Source organism: Rhea americana, unplaced genomic scaffold (genome assembly GCF_003343005.1).
Source record: "Rhea americana isolate MKP2758 unplaced genomic scaffold, rheAme1 scaffold_69, whole genome shotgun sequence".
In the NCBI taxonomy this organism is placed as follows: domain Eukaryota; kingdom Metazoa; phylum Chordata; class Aves; order Rheiformes; family Rheidae; genus Rhea; species Rhea americana.
The window spans coordinates 3,862,471-3,888,927 of NW_028186856.1; the positions used below are offsets into that span (position 1 = coordinate 3,862,471).

General features: G+C 35.2%; 1 protein-coding gene across 1 annotated transcript in view; it reads right to left on the reverse strand.

The window, feature by feature from the left end:
• Positions 1 to 1,352: 1,352 nt before the first annotated feature.
• Positions 1,353 to 26,457, reverse strand: part of NUP205 (nucleoporin 205) — a 51,323-nt gene continuing 26,218 nt past the window's right edge. Inside the window, exons 17-43 of the mRNA XM_085321377.1 lie at positions 26,029 to 26,166; positions 25,590 to 25,779; positions 24,390 to 24,510; positions 23,768 to 23,849; positions 23,150 to 23,314; positions 20,869 to 20,993; positions 19,843 to 19,957; positions 19,101 to 19,250; positions 17,953 to 18,027; positions 17,292 to 17,449; positions 16,265 to 16,345; positions 15,266 to 15,457; positions 13,393 to 13,663; positions 12,789 to 12,887; positions 11,514 to 11,662; positions 10,891 to 11,082; positions 10,578 to 10,699; positions 9,316 to 9,454; positions 8,976 to 9,102; positions 7,957 to 8,033; positions 6,365 to 6,493; positions 5,717 to 5,843; positions 4,841 to 5,007; positions 4,032 to 4,155; positions 2,976 to 3,104; positions 2,222 to 2,295; positions 1,353 to 1,703 (exon numbers count right to left, since the gene is read on the reverse strand). Of these exons, the coding sequence (XP_085177503.1) occupies positions 1,551 to 1,703; positions 2,222 to 2,295; positions 2,976 to 3,104; positions 4,032 to 4,155; positions 4,841 to 5,007; positions 5,717 to 5,843; positions 6,365 to 6,493; positions 7,957 to 8,033; positions 8,976 to 9,102; positions 9,316 to 9,454; positions 10,578 to 10,699; positions 10,891 to 11,082; positions 11,514 to 11,662; positions 12,789 to 12,887; positions 13,393 to 13,663; positions 15,266 to 15,457; positions 16,265 to 16,345; positions 17,292 to 17,449; positions 17,953 to 18,027; positions 19,101 to 19,250; positions 19,843 to 19,957; positions 20,869 to 20,993; positions 23,150 to 23,314; positions 23,768 to 23,849; positions 24,390 to 24,510; positions 25,590 to 25,779; positions 26,029 to 26,166 (3,671 nt within the window). The 3' untranslated portion in view covers positions 1,353 to 1,550. The remainder of the gene's footprint in view (positions 1,704 to 2,221; positions 2,296 to 2,975; positions 3,105 to 4,031; positions 4,156 to 4,840; positions 5,008 to 5,716; positions 5,844 to 6,364; positions 6,494 to 7,956; positions 8,034 to 8,975; positions 9,103 to 9,315; positions 9,455 to 10,577; positions 10,700 to 10,890; positions 11,083 to 11,513; positions 11,663 to 12,788; positions 12,888 to 13,392; positions 13,664 to 15,265; positions 15,458 to 16,264; positions 16,346 to 17,291; positions 17,450 to 17,952; positions 18,028 to 19,100; positions 19,251 to 19,842; positions 19,958 to 20,868; positions 20,994 to 23,149; positions 23,315 to 23,767; positions 23,850 to 24,389; positions 24,511 to 25,589; positions 25,780 to 26,028; positions 26,167 to 26,457) is intronic.

Sequence of the window (26,457 nt, forward strand, 5' to 3'; positions counted from 1 at the left end):
TTTGCGATTAAAGGGGGAGAATAAGAGTTGCAGCTATTGTGTGCTACTACTTACTTGAAGCTATAGCTTATCGCAGTATAAAAATCCAGTAAAAATGCCACAGATTACAAAATACATTATACCAAGAGAGTAAATAGAGTTGGCTGTGTTACAGCACCCATGTTTTTGGTTGTGCAGTAAAGCAGTTTAACTTTCAACATCYGGAACAGTCAGAGTTCTCAGCAACCCAGAATGATTTCCAAAAGGTAAATAATGGTGTCAGTCTCTGAGGCCTGCATCGTCCCCCCTAAGATGTATCAGAAAATACTACACAAGCATCAGTCAACTACCATATTGAAGTTTGCCAAAATGTAAAGTGCTCTTAGCCAGCAGAATCCCCAAATTACATTCCTTTTAATAAGAAACTGTACATCATTTCCTGATTTTCACTAAGATGGTGGAGGAATATGAAAGCTGTTGATAATCGACAGAATCTGACTATGTAAATACTAATATCTAGCCATTCTGAGAGAATAGCTAACAAATTGTCATCTGATAGCAAGGCTATAACCATCCCAGCAAAAAGGATATTTATAATTCGTATTAATTATATGAATAAGTATAAAATCATTAAAAAAATAGTGAATACTAAGTAATGAAATTTCAGGAGAGACAGAATTTACAAGGCATGCATGGAGTGAGGTTTCAAGAACAGATAGTATASTAAGAGTGAAAGCCAACAAATTGCATATTACATAAGCAGTGATTACACTACTCTATATAGGAGCAAATGAGGTATGAAAATCTCTTATGAGAATATCCTGTAACTACAGAACCAACCCACCATTCAGGCATGTTGACTCTCTCCTTGAACATTTTGTTCTGTCTTGGTACTCGTGTTCCAGCAAAAACAACATAAAGAAAATTTACTCCCCCAAGATATACAAACCAACTCAGTCTAGTCCAAATGCGTCCCAGCCTAGAGCAGCCACCTTCCATGCCTTCCCCCCTCTCCCTTTTCTTTTTCATATCTAGAACTGTACAAAGGGAGGAAGCTTGTACTTAGAAAAAAGGTGGGGTGAAAGGGAGCAGAAACAAGTAGCTCACAAGGCAAAATGATGTCCTTTCACAAGTCGTTAGCGTAGAGAGCAAACACATTCTGTCTGCAAGTGCTGAGACTTGAAACACATTTTCATTACATCTGTGTGTGAAGCATGAAGAGCATGAACAGACCCAGATCTTTTCAGTTTTCTTTGAAAATATCATCCATAGATGTAATGGAATCACAGTYGTAGAGCTTCTTTCCTTTGCCTCCTTTACATCCTCTGTTAGGATTCTTCCTTGTATGAARTTTTTTTATCAATCACAACACATTTTAAAACAATTCTTTATTTTTACTGTCGGGAGCAGTAGGAAAGAATACACAAAACTGATTCATTGGAGGTAAGAAAAAAAATAACAAAATATTTTTGGACATTATTTAGAAAATGTACGTTCTAGAAAATCCAATGATCTGGAAAGCCTGCCCTTGTGCATTGCTTCAAGGGGCAGGCAATACATGTAAGAGTCATTTAGGTCCTTGATATCCTTAGGACACCACGGATACGTCTAACAAGAGCTTGAATAAAGGTGTAGCGTGACCGAACCTTAGAATATAACCCTTCAATGTCCAGGAGCTTCTTCTGCAGAGATTCACCAAAACTGTTGGTGGCTTCAATCTGAAGCTGAGAAACAGAAATTTGTTGCAGTCAACAATATAAAGTCTTCCGTTTCTAAAATGTCCTTTTATCCATCATCAGCTACTTGTCAAGCCCTTTACCTTGCATTATTCTTTCAATCATTTTCAAAAGTGTATGTTTTTTTTTTCTGTTCCCCCCAGTAAGTATTACTTGCATTACTCTTACGTTTCTTTCTTAAATGAAATAATGAAGAGCATTTCCATGGATGTTTTGTGATCACTCAAAGCATTTATGGATTAACCACATATTACAACTTCACAATCTCTGCACGTGTCTAAGGAATTGAACAGTCTGACTATTTCAGCTACAGTAAACACAGAAGCTTCATCATAAAAAATTCAGATCTGGTTTCACAATTCTGGATATTAATAATGGTACTTGAGACTAAACTGTTTTTTGTGCACAAATGGCAGTAGAACTGTCAGTACCTTTACAGCAAATTGTTTAGAGAAAGGAAAATTACAGTCAGACTGCTCTCAATAGAGAAGACTGTCATATCTCACCTGATCTATGTCATGCTGGCTCACTCGATTCAGTCCACTGCTGAAATCCAAATTAGGCTCTGAACCAAAAGAATCTAGTAATAGAAAATGAAAAATTGAGAAACGAGAAATTGTATTGGCTATTCAACATCATATTCTCCACATCAAGTTATAGAATGAGTTTAAAATACAGTATTCCATGGTATCAGAAATGAAACTTTTTTTTAATAAGCATATTCTCTCTAAATCATCAGCGTAAGCGCCATAAGTAATTTTGACCACATGACATGGCACTTTAAGTAAAAAGCTCCTCCTCAAACTTCCTTTCTGACTTCCTTCCACTTCTGATTTTTACTGAAATTCAACACTCTKAAAATTTTTTGGTGAATCATGGTGCCTACAATTCCAGAAATACTTTAAAAAAACACCAGTCTTCATTTTAGTTCTTAATTTCATCTTAGATAGTTCTATTAAAAGTATTTTCATATACATTGATTTTCATCACTGATCTGATTACTTGAACTTCACTTGATGTGAAAACAGAATTAAAAAAATAGTTCATTACATTTTTCTTTGGAGATTATGCATAATAAATAAAATCTCAACGTCTATCAGTCAACAATAGTTGGATTACCAATACTGCAGAGGAAAATCCAAGGGTATGTCCAAATCCAAACAAAATCCTTTTATTATATATAAATGGCAAAATATTAATAGTAGCAAATCAGTTTTAATTTAGCTATTCAAAGGCACCTTGACATTTGAGAAGTGTTACCTTGCAGTCTTCCTCTCTTAAATGATGTCCTGGAAGACTGCAGTGGGTCCTGGGAATCAGTGGGCGTGCAATGCAGTAGATAGTGTTCCAGGTGACGCCAAAGAATGAAAAGACATGTTTCTATAATATCTGTAGACACACATCTAAAGTGAAGGAGTCTAAGTTTGTTGCCTTTAGACGGTACTCCTTCTACATGAGCACCTTTACACAAACACTTTGAAGAAACAGTTGAAGATGTTACCTCAACTGTCTGTCACCTCCTCCAAGCAGAAGCTTCCCACCCCCCCATTGCTATGGCATGGTAATGGATCGCCTGCACTCTCCTTAGCTGCTTCAGTGCAATGCTGGCTTAGCTAGCTCAAATGACTGCCACTCACTCTGAGGACAAGCACACTGCACTGGAGCAAGAGTACAAGTGTTCAGTTGATTTGCAATGAYAGTTACCAAAAGAGTGAATTAAAGCAGATGTTATAAAGCTGGGGATRGCAGTAATATGTTAAGCTACAACAGATACATTTGCAAGAGTACATCGTTCCTAAAGTTCCTAAAACTCTCTTTTTCAAAGGAAAGCTTTGATCCTCTACAGACAATGACTTTGTGCATGACTAGTTATTTCCATAAAATTACTATGGTTTGCTGTACAGCTGACCACAAGACTGAACTCTAGTTGCTCCAACAGGCACCTCAAAGTTCTTTTTTTTGAAGTACTTCTTCCATGACACTTATACAGATATGTATAAATGTGTAGTGGCCCTGGATACTAAACTTAAGAGCTGGGCTGTAATACCTCCTCCAACATAACGCTGTAGAATGTCCTGGCAAAGTCTATACGATGGAAAATACCATTCATCTTCCACTCAGTGTAACTTGAAAATATTTACAATAGCAGAACAATTTCCTGTAATACTATCAGTATTACGAAGTCCCCCTCTACAAGAAGTATTTTTTTCAAAGTGGTGAGGAACCTAACTGGTATTTAGGTAAAAAGCACCTGATCCTGTTTCTCTGCTGTTCTACAGCATCACCTTGAAGGTTATTTCAATTTTAGAAGGATACAAGAACAAAGAGAAAGCAGCTTGGCTCGGTTGTTTATCAGCTTCACCAGGCGCCGTCTTGCCAAAAGGTATTTCTGGGCAGTGGAAATTTTGTCCACCCCAGCTGGCATAACTGATTGACACAGCTGTGATAAGAAGAGAGAAAAAAAGAAGATTGTAGCAAATCAGAATAGAGTGTTAAAGGAAATAAAGAAATAAAATTACTTATCAATAACTCTGTCAGCTACTACTTCTCCAAGCTGATGTGCTCTATTTTTAACTTATAAAACCCTGCTAACCAAAAAATGAAGAAATTAAATGCTATCCAAAGGAGCTTTTCTAGCAAGGAAAAGGTTCATTTGGGATCTCAATCAGTTTATTAGTTCATTCTGATAGCACTACAGTCATTCTTCCACACAAAGTATCCATTCTCTCTCTTACTCAGTCATCTTGGCAAAAACTGATGCAAAACTTACAGATACTAAGGCTGTTTACGTTACATACATTTATTCGAGAAAAATAAATTACAAGCAGCCTCAAAGTGTTATCAACAATTTTCAGGTATAACTGAATCACTCACAAGTTTTACAAAACTAAGCCTTCCATTTCTCCACCCCACCCCACCCCTAGGATTTTAGGTTACCGATTCCATGGATCCTTTCTTCAGCATTAGAAAGGGACATGCACAAGAACTGCAAACATTTACTTTCCTAAGATGCTTTGGGGTCGTTATTAAAGGCTATGTCTCTATCTAAGTTCAAAGAAATAGGTAATCCATTAGACACAATTAACTACTCGGGATAAAACCTACTGAGTCAGCAGAACTGTTACCTCTTTTATTTCATCTGGTGGGAGTTGTTCCACATTTTGCAGTTTGTTAACACTCTGACGATGGCTATCATAGTAACTGAAGAAATCATTAGTGCTCTGTTTCAAGAGGTAGACAATAATTCCCAAACCAGGCAGTCGCCAGTAGGGGACCACTGCTGCTTGTGTATCTAGAAAAGATCACTAAGYTAAAATAAATCAGATTTTAAATTAAAAGAAAAAAAATCAAAAAATTAGTAAGATATCCTCTCTATCATTAAATTAATGAAAGATATGGAAGCACTAACAAGTTTATGTTGTATTTCTGTGCAGAAGTAATACAAATGAAAGCCTATAAGAAAAGTTTTGAGGTAGTCAGTATAGTACAGTACAGTGTKTGGCACATGAAACTTAAGTAGATCACAAGACACAAGTGACATACTATTAAAATGTTTTAACCATTCAGTTGCATGACAACACATGTAAATAGTTGCCAGGTGTCATAATGRAGAGTTCCAGTCGGCAACAAAACACATCTTGCATGTCATAAATGAGGCCCTAGTTTCACATGTCCCAGTCTAGCATAGCTGCTGAAAATAAACATCTTCATCTTCTTTTTCCTTCAATTTAYACTATTTATTTACATCCACATTCTTGTACTGATGCATGTGTTTCTAAGGCTGCAAGGAGAACCCCACCTTTGGCCATATTTGTTTTAAATTGRATTAGTTCCCTTATTTGGCCTAGTGCAACGCTGCATGAGCATTTATTCCAGCCTAAGAAAATGACTAGCCATAAAATGGCTTGAAGTGTTCGTGAAACAACACSCTCTGATACATTACCTTTTACTAGCCCAAATGTCACCATTCAGTGTCATAAAATAGCAAGCCAACAACTCACCTTGACGAGGCCCATCTCTGTTGGTTGACTCTGACAGGCTGGGAGTAAACAGACAAACAGTGTGCTGAAAAGTGGGGGCACTTTGTAACATTAGTGACTCACAGTATTCCATCACATTGGCACAAATCTGAAAAAAGGAAAACAAAAAAGTGATAGAGGTCAGTTACAACACCTATAAGCTTTGCAGTGTTCAATTTTAAATGGATATATGTCAATAAACAATAAATTTTGTTCTATGTCTTCTCACCAGAATGTGATTATTTAGTTACTGCCTCTCTTCTATTTCAAATCTAGACTTCTTTCCCTAACCTGCTAAYGACCATTTCTGGTCAATTTTAATTTCCCATTGCCTCTAACTTCCAGATGTCCCCTGCTCTATGTATCCCATCTTTACTGTTAAAATTACTGAACAGTTTCAGACTTCAAAGTTGACAGAACAAATTAAAAATGGTTTCTAATATAAATATAAATAATCAAAATTTCAAGGTTAATTTTAAATTGACATAAAACGTGGAATCCTACCAAACTAGACAGTGCATAGCATTACTACTCTTTAAAATCACATACAAGTAAGGCAACTGAAAAATTAGCACACCAGCTAAAATTTCACAATTTGAGACTGAAGGTTTTAGCAGCTTGGTTCCTCACCTGTTGCATGGCCAACTCAATTTCATCCCTCTTGTTCACTCTGTCTCCCTCTGCATTATCATCTTGCAGTTTAAATTGACGCAGTTTGTCTGAACCACCAAAACGACTTAGAAGTCCTAAGCACTGGCGCTGTCATAAGAAATCAGCATTTTAATCAGAATCTCAGCAAGARTTGTATGCTCCTTTTCATTTTTAAAAGCAGAAAGATGATACATATTTATTAATAGAAATCACAAAGACTCTCAAATCTCTTAACGTATAATAGAAAGATAACAATGTAAAAAAAAGCTAGCCCTTTGTAAACTAGATGTTAAAACRTAATGCTTTAGCCCACCTTTGATTTATCTAAAAATTAATGGCACCCTCAAGAAGCTCCTTGAGAACTGAAAGTAAATCAGAAGCGAAGCACCTCATCTCCTGTTTCTTTCAGACTATACTGACTAGCATCAATGACTAAGTTTATCTATTTCTGCTTAAAATAGCTTGACCTAGGTAGATAAACTAATGAGATCTTGAGATAGTAGGCTGCATAAAAGCGGAGTGAAAGAAGCCAATTCACAACAGTTTCAAAAAAAAGTATTAACAGTCTATAAATTTGGTTTTAGTTTATATATGGCCATTAAGATTACTAAAGTGCCTCAGACTAAGTCAATTTTTTTGTGGAACAGATTTAAAAAATATATTGAAAATTAACATTAAAAATTCTTTGGTAGTTACTTTTGCAGAAGAGGAATATTTAAGTCCTTTCATTACTTGATGAAAATAACAAGACAAACAAGGAGGAAAGGCTACAATAACAGATGACTGGTTTGCACAATTGTGCTCATAACAGCTAATTTTTTTAATTAACAAATTAAACCTCCTTATAACAAGAAACCTTTCTGTTGCTTCCCATGGGACTTCCTTGTTGACAGGATGTAGCAGGAGAACACTGCATTACCATGAGAGCATTATGGCAATCTTTTACTGCTTTCTACTTTGCTTTAAGCCAACCTGGCCAGTAGTCACTATCAAAGTGTCCAGAGAACACATCCTGCTCTTGCAATCAGAAAGACTTGATAGTCCAGCCAGTTAGTTTGCAAATAGATATTTCTTCACAAATGCTTTTGCTCACATGAGTAACCAGGCTTCAAAGAAATTGTTGSATGGTGAATGCTGCGCTGTAAAAAGGTCTGCAATGACCTTTTGAGCTTTAATTCTGGTTTCTCRCTCAGTTATTCTCAAAAGGAGTGCAAAGAAATAAACATTAACATGCTAGATAATGCAAACTCTGAGGCCGGAGACATGCTTGTAGCAGGACTGATAACGGTACTTTTGCATTATTTCACATGCTTTGATGTTTACCTCAGATTCTTCTTCTTCCCCACATGTGGTGAACCCTAAGCCAAGAGGGGAAACAAAGTCCCTGACTTCACTTTTATGTTGCCAAATGCTGTCTTTTCTACTTCTTTGGAAGAAAACGTATSTATCTTCTTAATGCTGGAAAACATCCACTTCATAATTGCTACTACTCAGAGTACAAAACCAGGATGAAACTCTCCTCTGCATAAATAATTCCAAAAGAACAAGTGTTAAATATACAACTTTATTACCTGAAACCGTCCTATATGTCCTTGCAGCTCCATCTGCGTTCCTTCATTAACATCAACATCCAGCTCACCTAGCACGCCTAATAAAATATACAGCCACTAAATTAACTATTTTTCAAAAGGGCACAGATTTATATTTTTCATATCTGCAGTTAAGTAGAAGACTTGGTGAGAAAATTTCCAGCAATATATAAAAGTAACACATTTTGTTAGAAAAACTTGTTCAGATCTAAATGCAGTTTCTAGGAGATCTGTGTGAGTATGTAGCTCACTGTTTTGCTAAGAGGAAGGAGGGAGGGAGGGAGCAAGGGAGTGGACATAGAAGTGGCAGTTGTGCAAAGCACTGTACACTGGAAACAAATGAACTTTGGCCATGACCTATAGTTCTGCACTCCTCCTTCTATTATAGCCAGACATCCCTCCTAAACAAGAAAGGCTAYTTAGTCAAAATAGAGAAGTGATTTTAATATGGTAAGCAAAACTGCCAGCATCCAGAAGAAATCACTAGATCCATCAGAACAGTGATTAGTTCTTTATAAAGATAAGTCATCCAAGAGAAGTATCATTATGCTAATCTGTAGTGCTTTTCCCCGTAAGATTTTTTTTTATAAACTGAAATGTAAAAAACATTCACAGTAACAAAGATATAGGTATGCAAACAATTTTGTCTTCATTTCCTTAATTAATTTGCTGAATGAAAAATCTCTTTGAAGATATCACACGCACTTTGAACACTACCATTTAGAAGTCATCTCAAAGACAAAAAGTACTTTTATCAAGCAGCACAAAGAAAACAAAATTGGAAGCCAAAAGCATATCAATGTGAGCACTGTGGCCTCTTCAAATCCAGTCTACTTACTTCAAGAACAATTATTTAACACTTCTCTATCTTTCTCAATAATGAACATCTCCAGAAAATTCTGTGTGTATATTCCATTATATATCTTACTATTCATTTAGAGAAATGAAACCTTGAGATTCCTTCAAATATGTTTACGAGATTTTAAAATTGTGATTCCTACCAGGCAAAGCTGCCTTGCTGATTATTCCTGTCAGAAAGGCCAGTTCCTGGAGAGACCCAGCACTAACATCTTGACACCTCAGGATTGCCTGGATAGTATCTGAATGGGAAATCARAAACTGCAACACCTGTACCACAGGAAGAAAAAGAAAAATGAGTGACCCAAAATTTAGCAAAWGCGTAAAAAAGGAAGCGATGATTTATTTTTGTGAGAACTTTAGAATAATTTTTCATACTAGTGTAAATGTTATTAAAGAAAAAGCTCACTGACAGAGCAAGATGACATATCGTCTGGTTGAACAAGCACTAACAGTAATACTTCAGCACATTTTGGAACTTACCTGTCCTGCTGCTTGCAGGTGTTGTGCCATGCTGGATGTAAGGATCACTTGGCATAGCTGAAGAGCTGGAAGAAGAATCTGGCGATAGCGCTCCACTGGAGCGGGAATGAAGACTGGAGGTTCTCTCATGCCAAACATCCTTAAGAGGTTAAAAAAGGAAAAAACCTTAATGGTGTAAGAAAACTGAGGCCCACTAGCAAAGCAGAGCCTCAGCTTATAATCACACTTAAGMATCTGCAAACATGCACATTTCAATAATAGGTCCACAGTCAAACRGCATTTACAATGGAAAAGTATCACGTTTATGATACGTGGCCTCTGCAATTTACCTGAAAGGTACAAAAGGTTACACAGAGAAAATTGTTTCTTTGTACTACAACAAATTAAATTAATTACTTTAAGGTAGAGATACCACATCTGTTTTCTTTACTAATCCTAAAATAAACCMAAATCTTCACAAATATTTTAGGAAGAAGTACACTTAATTCTAAAGCCATTGAGAAGTACAGTCCTCTATAAGCTCTTTATAGGTAAGAAAGGCCAATGTCAATTGGCTCTTCTAAACAAAGTACTTTTCTAAGTCTTAATTTTTGCAATGTTTCAACCTCTACTATGTCAAAAAGAACTGCATATTTAAATCAAAGATTGAAGTTTGAAATTAACCATAGTGATTTCCCCTGATTATGCAATTTCTTTATGATCTTCTCTCAGTCATCTCACACAACTAGCAGTACTGCAAAACCCCATGAAACTTGTCAAGCAATATATGACTGTGAAATAGTTCTACAAAGTATGAAATAATGCTGAAACAGTATCTACTTCACTGCTATATCCTTAGTGCATTAGGGGGGAAGATGAACTCTGCACTTGCCATTCTACAATTGCAAGCCCCCAAAAGAAACTTACAGCACAGACTTTTTTCAGACATTACATTTAGCTACTGAAGATTTCAGCAACTTCAACAAATAATTGCATTAAAAAAAAAGAAAGAAAGAAAAATACATGGACCACATTTCTAAGGAATCAGACAAAAAGTAAGAATTTACATCCTATAAGTAATTAGACATAAAAGTACAACTTCACACTTACTGATCTGGAAATTATCAGCTGTTAATGAACTGTTACTGTTAACTTATCAAGTTACTGATAAGTTAAACAAAAAAGAATATACAGGTAAATATTTACACGAACGACTTGAGGATATAAAGACACTTCCAAGACTGTATTATAGTTTCAAAATCAGCTAGGGAACCAACACTTACCCTTGATGGTCTGTTTCTGGTCGCATGTCATACACTTGACACTGTGCCAGCCTTACAACCACTCCAGACCGCAACAGTTCTAATGCCCCTTGCTGACTTTTAGCTATCCTAGTGAGGAATGCCTAGAGAACAGGATGAAGGAAAAGTATTAGAGATGAACAACAAGATTTATTTGAATATTTTCTCTCTTGATTTTAGCACCATTTCAAATACTATTATTTAACACAATACCTTTAACTACAATCAACACAAAGTAATTGACAAGCAATTTTTATTTAAAAACAACACATAACTGTCCCTGAACTGCTCTTACCATTTTGGATTCATAGGTATACAGAGCTTTAAGTAAAGGGGGCTGGGGTGTGAGTAAACTCTGAAGAGTCAGATCATCATCTGCTAGGCTATCCACAAGCACCTTCAGGTAGCCACTATTGGAGAGATACAATAGCCACTGCTGCTGCTTGTCCACTGAAACAATACGATCAAGCAAAGCCAATGCCAGCATCTGTTACAGGATGGAAAAAAAAAAAAAAAAACTCAAAAAGCAGAATTAAATCTATCAATGAGATGAGATCGATGAGATTTCTCATAAATGCCTAATAATACAAAATGCTAAAAAGTTGCTTCTAACAGCTTCTTAAAAGTAGAATACTTTTTTTCTTGAAAATATTTTAAATTTTTCTGACATTTTAAAGTTTTCATATTTTTAATCAAAGGGCTATGTAGCTTTTTCTTGAAAAACAATCAATATATTATTATGTATGTCTCTATTGTTCACTAGTTGAAGGAAATGTGGAAGGACAGAAAAAAGTTGAGGTAAAAAAGTATCTACAAAAAATATTCTTGTTTTTTAAGATGAAGATTCACTCTCTGCAGAGTTTGAAAATGTTTTATGAAACAAAGAAAACAACGACCGCAAAGGAATAGATATTTTACCCGGCCTATCTCATGACCATCACAAGCATCACGACAGACCACCTCCATGAGGGCTGCCCCATAACTCTCAATAATTGCCATGTTTTCACGCTGCAATTTACTGAACACATCTTCAGGAGCTGTCAGACGTTCCCACATTGTTTTTTTAGCTGTAAGGTAAATAAAACAAAAAATAAATGAAAAATACAAAGACTGACAGTTTAGCATTAACTTAGCTAGAGCAAAGCTGAGGCTACATCCTATCTAGAAAAAGGAATACCACAAGCAAAACAGAAGGGTTTTTTTAAAGTGCAAATGTTTTCCTGTAGATACATTCTTTCCTAATATGACACAGAAGCCAGACCAAAAAGAGCATGTGCCTGTATACTAACACCACTCATGTAAATCATCTGCTTAAAATTTATTCTAAGATACAATACATGCAACTTAGAAAATCCATTAGGCTAAGAACTTTCACTAAGGCTAAAGCACTCAGTCTGAAAGGAAGTAAACAAGATGATTTCAGTGGGAAAGTGCCAAATCCAAAGCAAGCAATAAACTATAAAGGGATCATAACAATTTCACTGCATTTTCGTTACTGTAGTTCAGAAAGCAGAACAAATAATAGCAGTAAGAGTCTACATGCACAGGTACTAGCGCCAAATTTGTTTTCTTCATCTTCATCACAGCTCTGAGATGAGACAATGATTGGAAATGCTGATGAGGCCAGCATTCTAGTCATTAACACAGACAGAATGTGATATTCACCATAAGCCCTCTTGGCTGGTTAAACAGCAGATCTGACTGGCTTGGAAAACAAATTTTGCTTTTTGTTTCTTTTTCCTAGGGGTCTTCAGCTAAATAAACAGAAAGAATATCAAAGATTCTTTGAAGTTTCTCCAATAACAATGCTGTGATGTGAGTGGGGGAGGCACTATATTTCTGTAGCTTAATTGTTCTAAAGTAGGTCCATGGAATCCCCAGTCCCTTGACAATTTTGTAGTTACGATGCACAACTTGTTAAATGGACACAAATTATGTATCTTCTTTTGTGCTGATGTCAGAACTTAGTATTCTTATCTAGAACACATTTTGAATACATATGTTACTAGGCAGCTCAGAAGAGGGGAATATTTCCATCATTTAGAAGAGAAGACTGATTTCATGTGCTCCTGAAGAAGACAGTTTTTATCTACATAATCTATGTACTTCCAAGAGATAATGCAGCATGTCTAAACCGCACCATTCGAGGTTTAACAATTTTTCGTTCTTTTCTAAAACACAATTGTACCATACCYGCTTCTAAAGTGTCTGGTTCATCTGGTCTCTGGGCAATCTGTAAATAGTAAAGCAGCGATCCATAAAGGTGTGTCCTCACTCTCTGGAAGCCACCTCCTGCTCATAAAAATATTCATGATCAAAACTAKGTAGATTTAAATTCTGAACACTATCTTCCACTGATCTTTAATTTAGCTTTCTTATGCCAATGCTGGCAAAAATAACCAAAATATTTTTTTTTAATCAGACTCTATGGTTTGCATAAATATGTAGTCATGACAGTAAATCCAGGAAGTTTATGCTGCTATAAATATGGCAACATGAAATTCCCTTTTTGGATATTTACACTATACATGTCTCCAACTGTGGTTTAGATGAAAAACACAAGAATAAATTTAAAAATGCCATGTTCTTTTTTTTAGTTAACATCACTTATAAAGGTATCTGTAGTAATGACAGAAGATGCACAGAGTTGCTTGGAGTAAAAAAACCCCTCATTTCAGTAATGGGAAGTAGTTCAGTGCATCTTTCAACCTATTGGCCATCAAAATTCACACACACACACACACACACACACACACACACAGATACAAACAAACACAGAGTACAAAGTTTAACACACCTGTTTTCAAAATGAAATCCAGCAGCTTTTTTAAGATGATGTGGAGGGAGGAATCACCAATGGAAGCAAAACCCATAGATACGCCCTYAGAGCCAGGTGATGAGGTTAAAGAACCATCCAGCATCAAGACATACTGGGACTGTTCTGACATAGGGACTGCAAGTGGCTGTTTCTGCTCTGTTTTCACAGACTGGCTCAGGTGGGCAGTCAGGGTGAACACAGCTCCTGCTACCACTGGCATCAACTCCTGAGCTGCATCATCATCTAGGATCTTAACATAGAACAATAAAAAAAATAGAAGTGTCTGATTCCATAAGATGTTAAAGCAATTATTTAACCTCCCACAGCTATTTCATGTATATATGCATCAGGAATTCATTAATAAGGCCTTATTTAAAACAAATCAAAATCAATAGTGTCATATGAAAACACATCCAGAAAGATGAGCTGAACATCAGCTAATTGAGAAGACCATTAGCTTTCTGGTCATTATTCCACAAGCCATGGTCATGATGATAATTAGATTTGAATGAGAGCAAGAGAAGGAAGAGTCCAGATGTGCTGACATTTTGGTTGCTTTATTTGTAAAATACCTAAACATAAACTAGAGAAAGAATCACTGACACACGCTTAGCTTTATGGCTATTTAAGAAAAAGGTTTCCATCAAAAAGGTGAAGATACAACAAGGAGTCAGCATCAAAGAAGTATTAAGAAGATGTGGAGAAAAACTAAAGGGAAATCAGTACACACTATTTTAGTTYACATCATCATTTAAAAAGTAAACTTGGTATGAATATCACTAACAATCAAAGAACTCTTCTTTTAAGCATATACAGTTGCTTAATACAGTAGAAKAGTTTTCTGCATTTTAAGCAAAATTTTTGTTAATTTGAGGAAAAAAAATCACCTTTAGGTTCCTTTTAAAATAGTTAGAGCCTGAAACTACTGCTCTGTAAAGATTTTAGAAATCAAAGAAATTGCTTTGGCCAGTAGAGGTCCCTCCCTAGTTTCCCAATTATTAGTTTTGTTCACATAAAACCCAAACCTACATTCAAATAAGAACTATTTTTAGAGAATTTTTAGAGAAAAAAATAATGAAAACTACAACAAAAAGCCCCCAAAGTCATGTTTTACTTGAAAAAATATATTATTTTCATATATATTTCTCAACACATAATTACCAAATGAGAACTACATAYAAAATACCTCTCACAATAAAACAAAAATATGTAAATTTCAAAGCTCAAGCAACCTAAACAATACAAGGATTCTTCATTACATTTTGTCTTTGAGAATGACTGGGTCAGTAGTAATTGTMTAGTTTGTCTCAAATACTATGGTTGTAATTCAGCAACGAAACACCTAGACTTCAGATATTTTAAGACAAAGTAAACTCTCCTATTTCCAGAGGCCCTTTCAATTGTAAAATTGTTACTTTTCCTACCATGATGCTTTATTCAACTCTTTCATTTTTCAAAAGAAGCAGTGGTAGGATTTGCAGTGAATCACCTAAATGCACTAAATTAACAGATGTAGTTTGTTAATTTTTTGCCTTCATGTTGCTCCTCAAAATTAGTTGTATCCTTTTCACAGACCCTTTCCAGACTATCATCATACTGGATTATATCAAAATATTTTTGAGATCTGTTAATATATGGTTTACAGTTCAACAACAGACATGTAAGAAAACTCTTCTGTAGCATACACAATTTTAGCAAAGTAGCAATCAGAAAACTGCAAATTGAAAACTAAATGCAAACAGATACTTTTGGATTACAACCATGAATGCTACTTGAAAAGTAATCTCCCTTTGATATAAAAACATATAGCAACAAAGTTCAAGGAGAGAACTGGTTTTCAGTAGAACATTACCTTGTCATGTACATCTTGTAATAGATCACGAATAATCAGTTGTCTGTCCTCAGCCTGTATAAGATCTTGGGGGCAGGCAGTGAGTATAATTTCCACCAGCTGTCTCCATGACTCTAAAGCATGCCTCTTAGCGTGGAGACACTGCAGCAGCTTGTTCCGATCCAGGACATACTGCAGGATAGTGTTGATCTCCTAACCACCGATGACAAAGCAAATGAGTTATATTATGGTAAAAGAAGTAGATAACAAAGACGTTTCCAGACGACAAGTCTTATGTGTTAGTAAAAGTCCTTGAAAAATAAATAGCATGTCTTCAGTTTATCAGAATAGGCTATTAATCATTTTACCAAGACAGGCCAATCCATTTCTAAGCTGCTTTTTCACAAGGTCTTTTCACTAGGAAATGTCTCAAGCTCATAACAAAAAAGTTTTAACTAGKGAAATTCTTTTTTTAATGTATTCTTTAAAATTAGAATTTTAAAAGCAAGTGAAGAAAATGCCATTTGTACATTTTCTTCACATTTTGACCTGAGTCACTTCTCCTTCATCAAAGAAATTTACAAGTTCATTTAGCCAATTTCAGTGAAATTTAAAAGATGGTAGGAACCTTGTTCCTCCAGGTGCATGGAAACTACATGTAGGCAGAGGAAAAGAGACATAAAAACAACAAGACCACCTTTGCTGTTATACATTGGATTTGTCAATAGGCTTGAAATCAGCATGTCCTACTCTTCATACAGCAAGGTGGGAGCTGCAATTGTTATGGGAGACAAGGAGGTAAAAGGTTCAAGAAAAAAGAAACCGTTTTCCTGTTTTGCTGTTTAGAGTATCCTAAATAGTAGTTTCTCTTACCAAAAAATTTAATGTTTTAATTTCTTAAAGAATSACAAACTCAAACTTCAGCACTCAAATCCACAAGCTTTCATTCTAAATCATACTGCTTGATGGAACGTGAACACCATCAACAGGAATGACAGTAATTTATTTTTCTGTACTTACCTCCATAAGTAAAGGTCTCTGGCCTATTGCTGCCATTCCTTGAAGGGCATTGACTTCTGCAACCAAAACTCTGTGAAGATACTGGAATTTAAAAGGAAAAGGTAAATTGTTAATCACAAAAAAGGTATATTTGTCCCTATTAGAAGTGTTTAGGAGATAGCTATATAATAACAGAGGCAACTGAGATTCCAAGTAAGCTTTTTTCATTTTTCAGTTTCTCCTGTTTCATTTTCTAATTGCTGTACTTTAGCTGCCCGTTCTCTCTCATTGCACTTCTCATTTTTGCACTCCTTCATTTCCTTCTCTCCTGTTTCTAAGTTGCTCTATCCCTTCATTAATTCTTCTAACACACCACAAGCYCTTTTCCCCTTTCATTACCCAAAGTAGTCCACCTGGACAGAAATAAGGTTTGTTTCTTCTAAAGACTAAAATACATTGTAAAATGTGAAATAGCTGGTTAATAATATGCAATAGCTGTGTTCCTATCACCATTAAGATCATTTCACTTCTGCATTACACTCTGCCCCTACTCTGTCTCTTCTTTCAGATCAAATTTTTCAGGACTATTTATTATGCATTTGCCGCATATATTATACTTACTCATCACAATGTGCCACTATCTTAATWGTAGCTTTTAAGAACTACTGCAGTACACAAAGTTCAGTACTGCAGACACATAAAATATATGAAGGAGAAGTCATATCTGGAATACCATTTAGATGTTTTGAGATGGGAAAATAATTAGGATAGAAAATATTTCTTAAAAGTCCTTACATTGATGCATCAGTCTAGAACAAATAAGAAATCAGTGTGTATAAGATGGAATAAAAAGTTAATCCAAATAGCTTGGAAAGAAAAAGACAAATTATATACATATCTGAAACAGCAATACTCTTTAGGTGAAGACAAGTTTCAAAGTATTATTTGAAGTGTTCAAACTACTTACGATCACTAAAAAGAATTCTCATTATTATCGAGTCAAGATATGAATGACTTATGTAAGTTAAGAACACAGACCACTGCGCACCTTGGCATTGCAGACCACTTGCCCACGTGCATTCTTGTGCTCACAGTTAGCAATGACTTGTTCAATCTGAACTCGGTCAAAAAAGTCCAGTTGCAAAGGCTCTGGTATGTCCTGACTGAAGTCAATTGAATCCAGGATACTTAAGATCTTCCTGCGTACTGGAAATGTAAATCAATTCAGACTGTATTCAGAAACATCAAGGGAAGAGTTGACTGACAGTAGGAGTCTAACCGTTGTAAATCCTAATCTTTTCAAAGAGAACCATACAGGTCTTTTTTTCACACTTAAAAGCATAGTGAGGCATCTAAATTYAATCACTTGGGTTTTAAATTCTTTGCTGTGAAAATACAAATATGTTCAGTATTAAAAACAGTGTCACTGTGGTTACTGTTAACCAGTAAATTTATAGACTGTCACCTCCCRTTTTGCCCTTCTATAGATGGTTAAACAYAGACTCTCCTACCTTTCTTTCCAAYCCAGTATTTTCTACTCACTCCAATCACCTTTATCTCAAAACTCTACAATTATTTTTTTTCATACTAAAAAGTGTTCTGTGTATTGTTACTGCTTTGAAAGTCTACTATTTTTCTTTTAAAGTGTCCCTTCTACAGGCAACTTTAAATCACAGGGACCAGAAACTCACATTAGCCAGAATGCTTACCTTTGGAGGCAGTGTCAAAGTGGAGAAACCCACTGACTGATCGACTTTCATCTTCCATTCCTCCTTCACCATCGGCTAAAGGTAACAAAACACAATTAATCACAAAATTTAAGACCAAAAAAAMCCCAACTATTTTATCAACCCTGAAAGAGAAGACAGAAAGCACATACTGACAAACCTCTCATGTGTAAGCCATTAATGCAAACACAGCCTTGACTGAAAGCAAAAATGAAAACAACACTTATCACCTAGTAGAKGTTAGCCAATTATCAAATACAGATTAGACAGTATTGTAAAAGCCTAAAAAGAACACCCACAAAAGCTGGGTTATGAATAATTGCAGTTGGATGAACACTGTAAAATCACTAGGCTGTCTGGACCCAGTTTCTGGTAGTCAATTCGCCACAGGAATCAGGACAGCATCCAGATCTATAAAAGTGAGGGAAAGTTCCATGCTACCACAGTATTACAATATTTTCCAGTTGCTCCATTTATTTTCCTCATGTAAAGGTTTTTATCGCCCCAGACTATATTCCTTGATTCACTTCTGCTCTGAAATTTTGGAATTCTTTTCTTTTTATGTAACAATAGATTGTAAGTCACATTGTGATGAAAGAGCATTTTTGTGATGATAGAGTGTCAAAACTCAAATTAACCTGTTGCTTCTATCCTGTGTAAGAGAGGCTTGAAAATATGAAAAAAAGTGTGAAGATAAGACTGAGAGAAAATTTTGTCTAAAATTGTCTACCAGTGAAGACCCTTCACCTGCTGGAATCAGAAAAAAAACTCAGGATAGCATCCCAAAATAAAACCTTTCATAACTTGACCATTTTTTAAAAAAATACATTCCCTTCTCCTACTCTCTAAACAAAATTTATTTCTKTATCAGTCTATACATTGAGTTGTTTCAAAAACAAAACAAAGCATTGATGAGCAAAAAGATGCRTATATTTCTTTCACTTTGGAGTCTACAACCATCGCCTTTCTTCTCATCTCTCCAGTGGCAGTTCCAGACTTAGTAACAGAAATGTTCTCAAAAACTAGAAAAGAATTGTCACAAGCCKATRTAGAAAARACTTCAAATTCAAAAATTTTCTCRTAYTTCCACTTATTCAYGTTTGTTTACCTTCACAACAAATTYTRCTTACCCAAGTATGGTTTCACAGGCATGTCATCAAGCAGCAGATGCAGCAGTCTCTGTGTGTGGGAGCGCTGGCGGTTCAGTGAYGTCACTCGCATTTCTATAGCTGCAGTCTTCATCAGCCATGACATTTGGTTCAATGTTGAAATTTCATGTTCTGGGGGGGGATAAGGCAGTAATTATAATTTGAACATAAGTAATACTGCTTGCTTCAAGGAAATAATTTATTGCATGAAAAGGCTTTTAGGGGACATCATTACTTATTACACGTTCAATTATAATCTCAGTGAAAATAATCAGACATCTACCTAATATAAACTACAACTTTGAAGTTGATAAGACTTGAGCCAGGGTCTTCAAGAGTCTTCATGTTCTATTTTCATCTAATTTAGATTCTTAAGTTACATAACAAATCATCTAAAAGTAAATCTACTAATTTAGTTTTCAAAAACTCACATTTTCTCCTGTAACATAATCTAACAAAACCACAATGAAAATTAAAATACAGATTAGGATTTGCTTCTGGAGACTTGATGGGCCCCAAAACTAACATACTTTTTTTAMAAAAGTTCAGCACTAGCTCTATGAACTTTCTAAATACACAGAGTTCAAACTTTGCAGAATTAAACGATCAGCAAAGAGGCAGTAATTAATTTAGTCTAATAATGCTACATACGTTTTTGTATGACTCCTAGGGATTCAAAGGATATATTCAATATTAAGTAAATCTCATTTTAGTACAAAATTACCTTTGATGGAAAATGGCAAGTACTGCAGCTGAGTGAATAAGAAATCCTGACTTGTCCTCAAGTATCTCATAGTTGGACCTGATGTATCAGAGCACGCACACAACTGATAAATCACCTGACAATCAAAAACAGTAGATACTTATTTCTGGAGCTTATTTAAAAAACAAACAAGCAAAACCACCAAATTAGAAGMAGCATAATACTGTTTCTCTGCTGAAGTAATATTATCCACATTTACAGTAAGTTTCCCATCAGTTTACTCTAAGGCTGAACAAATCATATACAACAGGCACCGAACTATAACATTGAAGGACTAGCTCTTCCCCAACATGACACTATATAGCTCATGGCTTTCCGTTTGTGCAACTCAAAGATATCTTCTTCAATCTTCACGTTCACCAAGATAGGAAATACCATCTTTAATTTTTTTTCTTCTAAAGTATGGCCTTTTCCATTTTAATGAATTATATTTGAAGTCCTTTCTAAATTCCACAGATTTTTATTAATTTTTTATTGTATAACTTTATTATTACATGATTTAAGGTCAAACACCAGCTAACTTTGCACATGCATCTAATTCAACTTTTTTTTTTCCTGGGAGTTTACATTTGTGTCTGCTACAGAATAAAAATGACAATTCACTGAGTTATTTGCGATTATTTATCATCTTGTTGGCAAACAACAGTTAAAAAAAAAAAAAAAAACAATGTCAAAAACAACCCAAAACAACAGGTTCACAAGAGACACAAATGTACACCAAAAATATTTAGATTGTCAGTTTTATAAGCATATCCCAATTCCAAGTTCCGACAGGAGTACAGACTTTTYATTTTCTATGCTTTTAGAAGATAGTATGTTTTCACATAGAAATGGGTAGAATAGAATGTAATTAAAAAAAAAATCTAACAGATGCATTCTAAAGTAAAACTGTTATCAACATCATCATCAGTGTTCACTAACCAAGAGGTAGCTAATTTTATTTAGACTCTACATTTACTATCCACCAGCAGGAAACACACTGAATACCTGGTAGCATAGTTCTGCAAGATGAGGAGATTCCCGAACTGCCGTGGGACCATTCCTCGTTTCAGTACCCTTCTCCAGTATGTTCAAAATAGCATGAAGACATGTCCGTGGGCAACCCAGGACACCTTAAAATACAAAAATAATRTCCTAGCATTCTTGATCTACATATATAGGTTACATATACAGGATTACAGAAACTAAGTTCTTCACATACTTCGTGCTGCACTACACTGTTCCACAAAGCAGCAAGAAAAATATCTAGCAAATCAYCTTCTGTATTAATGAAATAAAAGGGTAAGCTGAATCATCTTCTGTATTAATGAAATAAAAGGGTAAGCTGTATTTCAGGAGAAAAAAATCAAACCATTTACACCTAGTCTGTGGGCTTCTGAGACATCGGTGAAAGTGGACAAATTATGAAATCAAAAAAAATTATTTATGAGCTTTCTCTTTAGCTCTATAAAAAAAGATTCAGTTGACTTTTTTTAAATATACTGGATGAATCAAATGGAAATGTGAATTCTTGCTCTTCTTAACAAGCTTTAATTGGAAACTCATTAGACAATTTCAAAAGAGTTTTTAATTAGTCTTTAGTCACAAAACGGCTACTTGTTAAGTACTACTCATAAAGACCCCAGACACTACAAACAAGGGAAGAAGGCAAGAAATTCTAATACTAAAATCAAAATTCTATCTTTTTGCATTCCTCCCTTAGCCAATTAATTCCTTAATTAGTGAGCCAAGTAAGATATCCTGAAGCAGTAAAAGCATGAACAACTGCAGTTGTTAGAGGGGAAATAATCTCTGGTCCCATAATTTTGCACTTTAGTAGGAGATTAATATTTCTCGGCATAYGGCTTATAGCCATTATTTTTTTGCATTATTATGTGATAATTCCGAGAGATGCAAAAGGCCTACTCAGTGCTTTTGGACAAAGATAGCCTTTATCACTGACATAGTGCATGATACCCTATAATACTGTGTGTGTGTGCGTGTGTGTGTGTGTGTGTGTGTGTGCGTGCGCGCGCACGTGTGCATGTAGATGAGATACGTGTATTCTATAATTCAAAATTTCTAAAACATTGTCTGCAATTGCAGGCTACTTTGCAGAAGAAAAAATGCGCTGGCATTTTTTTCGCATCTTTGTGATACATAAAGTAACTAAAACATTTTTTTTCAAATTAGAAATCTAGGTCCCATCTTCTCTTCACTTAGAATTATGAATGACTAAAATCTGCTGCTGCCACAACATTCAATACAAATCTAAAAACAAGAAAGATTCTTCTCTAAATAGCTAAAAATCAAATCTACCTGAAATATGTTCATATAAAACATTCTTTAAAATAGTTGAGAAAAAGAGTCTACTAATTCAGCTCGGAAGAGACTTCAGTTGGTCTCTACTCCAACCTCCTGCTCAAAGCAGGATTAGCTATGAGATCAGGTTGTTCAGGGCTTTATATAGTTGGGTCTTGAAACCTCCAAGCATGGAGACCGCATAGCCTCTCTGCTTGACTGTCTTCATAATGAAAAAGTTTCTCCTTACATCTTATTGGACCCTCTCTTGTTTCAGTTTATGCCGCCTCTCTCTCATCCTCGTGCCATACGCTGCTGTCAAGAGCCTGGCTCTGTCTTCTCAGTAACCTTTGTAGGTACTGGAAGGCTGCTATTAGGATGTAAGTTATATATATGTGAATATACATAGTGGTAAGAATGAAAAACCCGCATACTCTGTAAGGTTTTCTTCTATACTACTAAAACAGCAAAACTGTTCTTCTTCTCTATATAATTAAACACAAGCTGGAGCTGGAGTAGTATAATTAGTTCAAAGAAGGAATCTGCTTTGTAGAGTCCTAAGTTGTCAAACATATGGATTTCTTGGATTATCAGATCAATTTCTCTGCACTGTAGATACAATTACAGTGCATAAAACAGTATATAAATTAATACTTCATTTTTTCAGTTAGTGTTTTTCCCCACAACTCTAATTTCAAGTCTGTTCCAACATCTATTTTCTCCAACTTACACAAAGGAACAAATCTTGAAGCTATTAAAATACGGGGTATCAATTTGGTTATCAATATGTATTTTATGCAATATGTATGCAATACGCATTTGGGTATCAATATGTATTTTTAATTCATCTTYTGAAGCTCAGAACAAGGCCTGCTTTCTTACTTTTAACATTAAGAGGAATTGCTACTCCCCATGAATTTATTGGTACATTTTCTCAGTGCTTGTATCAGAACTGAATAAATATCCAACCAACTTTTCCTCTTCATACCTGGGTCTTGGAGATTTGTGGTGCTGACAGGTTTCTTTAGTTCATATCCCAAGAGATACAGAGCAAGGCTGGGAGGACTACACTCAAGAGAGGTGATCAGAAGATTTAGAATGTGGATCCTTGTTTCATGATGGATTTGTGCCCGCCTCTTTTCAGGTTCCAACTCTTGATTAATAAAACAAAAAAGATAGATGAACAATGAAATGAAGCAATTCATTTGGAAGAATCCTCAAAGCATTCAGGGTAAATGCAAAAAAGCTAAGGTTACGACTTATATAGGAATCCAAGATTTCAAATTACCACCAATACAGCTCTAAATAATACCTTCAGAACAATGTTAAATACTTTTATGCTGAAAACAGATTCAGTTTTTGTTTGGTTTATCATACTACGGGCATAACGTAAGTTAACAAAACATTTTATATTGTTGCTTTGGTCCCATAACAGAATGAACAGAAGAACACACACACACACACACACACACAAAAAAAAAAAAAAAAAAAGCTTTACTGGTTTATTACTGGTTTAAAAGCAGCAGATGCCCTTCATGTCACTTTCAGTAATTTCATTCTATGCAAAAGACAACAACATAAATAATTTTTAAAGTCTTTTACATACCCTCCTCTGGGTTAATTAATTCTTCAGCATCTTCATTGTCCAAACATTCCACAAATCCAGCCATCAGCTTCTGACTTATACTCTGCATTCAGCAATGGAAGGATGGAAATTAAAAGACTTTTAAGTGAGAGTATAGAAGAATAATGAAATAACAGTTCTTTTTATACCTCCCCCCATATAGGTAAATGGAAGTTCTAGACAAAAGTTAACCTAGTTGATGGAGTCTTAGCTGATTTAAGCATAGGCCAGCAATTAAGTCACTAAATAGAAAAAAAAAAAACAAACAAACAAAAAAAAGAAATTGAAATATGAAATCTACTTTAGATAAATATGCTAAATTATCCTCACAGGTAGAAGATTATATTGTGAAGAAAAAGTCTTAGTATATCAGGAAATGCTGTCCTTTTCCTTCTTGAAAACCATTTATAACTGTATGCTTTCAATTAATGAAGCAGTCATTTTTAACAGTAAAAGATTTTTTGGAGGTGCATAGAGATACAACACAGTATAATTTTAAATACATTTCATCTAAAAAAATCTATCCTTTAAAGCAACATTATGGAATACCAGAATTTCTCCACCATTTATCATTTCCTAAATCCAAAAAAAAAATGGCATTTACCTCATCATGGGTGAAATCACCAACTAACTTTATCTGGATGTTAGAATTATCAGAAATACAGCATAAAATCTTGGCACTTTCAAAAGCGAGTTCAGGATTGCTACTTCCATGATAAAGATACCTTCAAAAAATACAAGATTATTTTAAATTAAACTGTTGGACATTTTAATTTTCCAAGATGGTACATGAGGATGAGAAATTACATGTTAGAGGTAAAACAATTACAAATTCACTTACATAAGAAATTTTTAAAACTGCAAACAAAATTTCATTCTGCATGAAGCACCTAACACTTCTCTATCATTGGAGAGGTGCAGGGATAATAATTGCTTCTAAAATTTTTATCATTTCTTTTATCCAACATCTACCTCAAATAYTGTAATAAGCTAAACTGGTCACATGCTTACTGAAGAAATGTGGAGAAACTTAATATCTTTAGATGACAGAGAAATGAATCAGCGTCACTGAAGAGCAAAACTAATCAAAATCAGCTACTGTATATGCCCAACATTTGCAAGACAAAATCAAGAACATCTGAAAAAAATTACACTTCTGTTTGAAAACTTTTTCCAACTACTGTTACATGAAAAAACGTAACATGGTAAATAGAAGAGGAAAAAATAGATACAGAGAGAATTTCATTTTAGTACACTGCATGCCAGAATTTCATGGTTTGTTTATGCAGCCAATTCTATTACTCATCAATCCTTGCTTGTCTGTAAGTAAAGTTATTATGAAACCAAACAGAAGCAGAGGGTGTCAGTGCCAAGTAGAAATCAAAGTTTCATAGTTCTTCATTTGAAACTGAGTTTCAGATTGTTGGCTTGATATTTTTATTACAGCAGCTAATAAACAATACTGTAAAACATTAAAGCGGTCAATAGCACCAAATGAAGTTTTATTTTCCCAGCCTATGATAAAGGCTGGGGCAAGATGAAAATTACATGCGAGAGAATCATTGCACATAAGGCAACTTGGAAGAAATCACGAGAAAAATAATCTCAAAATGAAAAAATACAAATGCAGATCCCAATCTCGTACCAATAAACACAGACTGTGCCATCTATGAAGATGCCCGCCGCTCCTCCAGCCCAATTTTATATTCTGTACAGACAGAAGCATTAGTTGGGTAAACCTAATCAAAGGACCAGGACCCAATCACTTCTGTGCTTCCAAAACTCCTGAGTACTTTGTGCATACCTAGCAATATTCACCACATGATCTGCCTTTTTAGTGCGAGGATTGATTCCTTGAAGCAGCTGCTCTAGCGGTGTAACAATGAGAGAAAGGTGGCTCTCCCGCAAGAGATTCATAAAAACACTCTCCTTCTGTAAGGCCAGGTTGAGAAGTGCAAGGCAATACTCTACAGCTTTCTCTAGATGTTTCTTTCCTGCAGTGTACAAAGAGCCATAAGAAAAATATAAGAGCAGTTACGTAACAAACAGGCTACATTAATAAACCCCATTCATCAAGTCTTGCAGCAAGATAGAAATTGTCTGTTTACTTCTAGGAATTCCCCCAAAACACAGTTTTTGTATGCAAGACAAACAAGAGCAAGTTGAAGACAGGCAATGTCAGCTAGAAATTCTAACTAGGATGCACTTCAGCTTCACATGAAAAATAAACTTGAGGCACATACCAGGAAATGGAGCATAAGTATCAAGCTGCTTAACTCCCTCTTCTAGTAAACTAAGGGACAGTTCCAGCATTGGTGATTCATTCAATAGATGATACATCAAGTTGAATCCAGGCGGTTTATATGCTATTACTTCTTCTCCTAAAGACAGAATAAAGAATTACTAGCTAATAGAAGACTTCTATCACATAAGTTAGCCTGCATTAGAAAAAGTAACAGTCCTTGCTGTTGCYGACAGCATCTAAATTAATGAAACCTCATACAAGATCTTCATAGTCTTTCTTACTCAAAAGACATTTGGGCAGCAAATAAAAATTTGGGAAGAATAGTAGGGGCAATTATCATTACTCTTAAAAATCCAATAGCAGAATCTCAACTTTAAACAGTTATAAGTAGATCTGATCTTGAATTCAAATCAGTGATGGGTCTTTA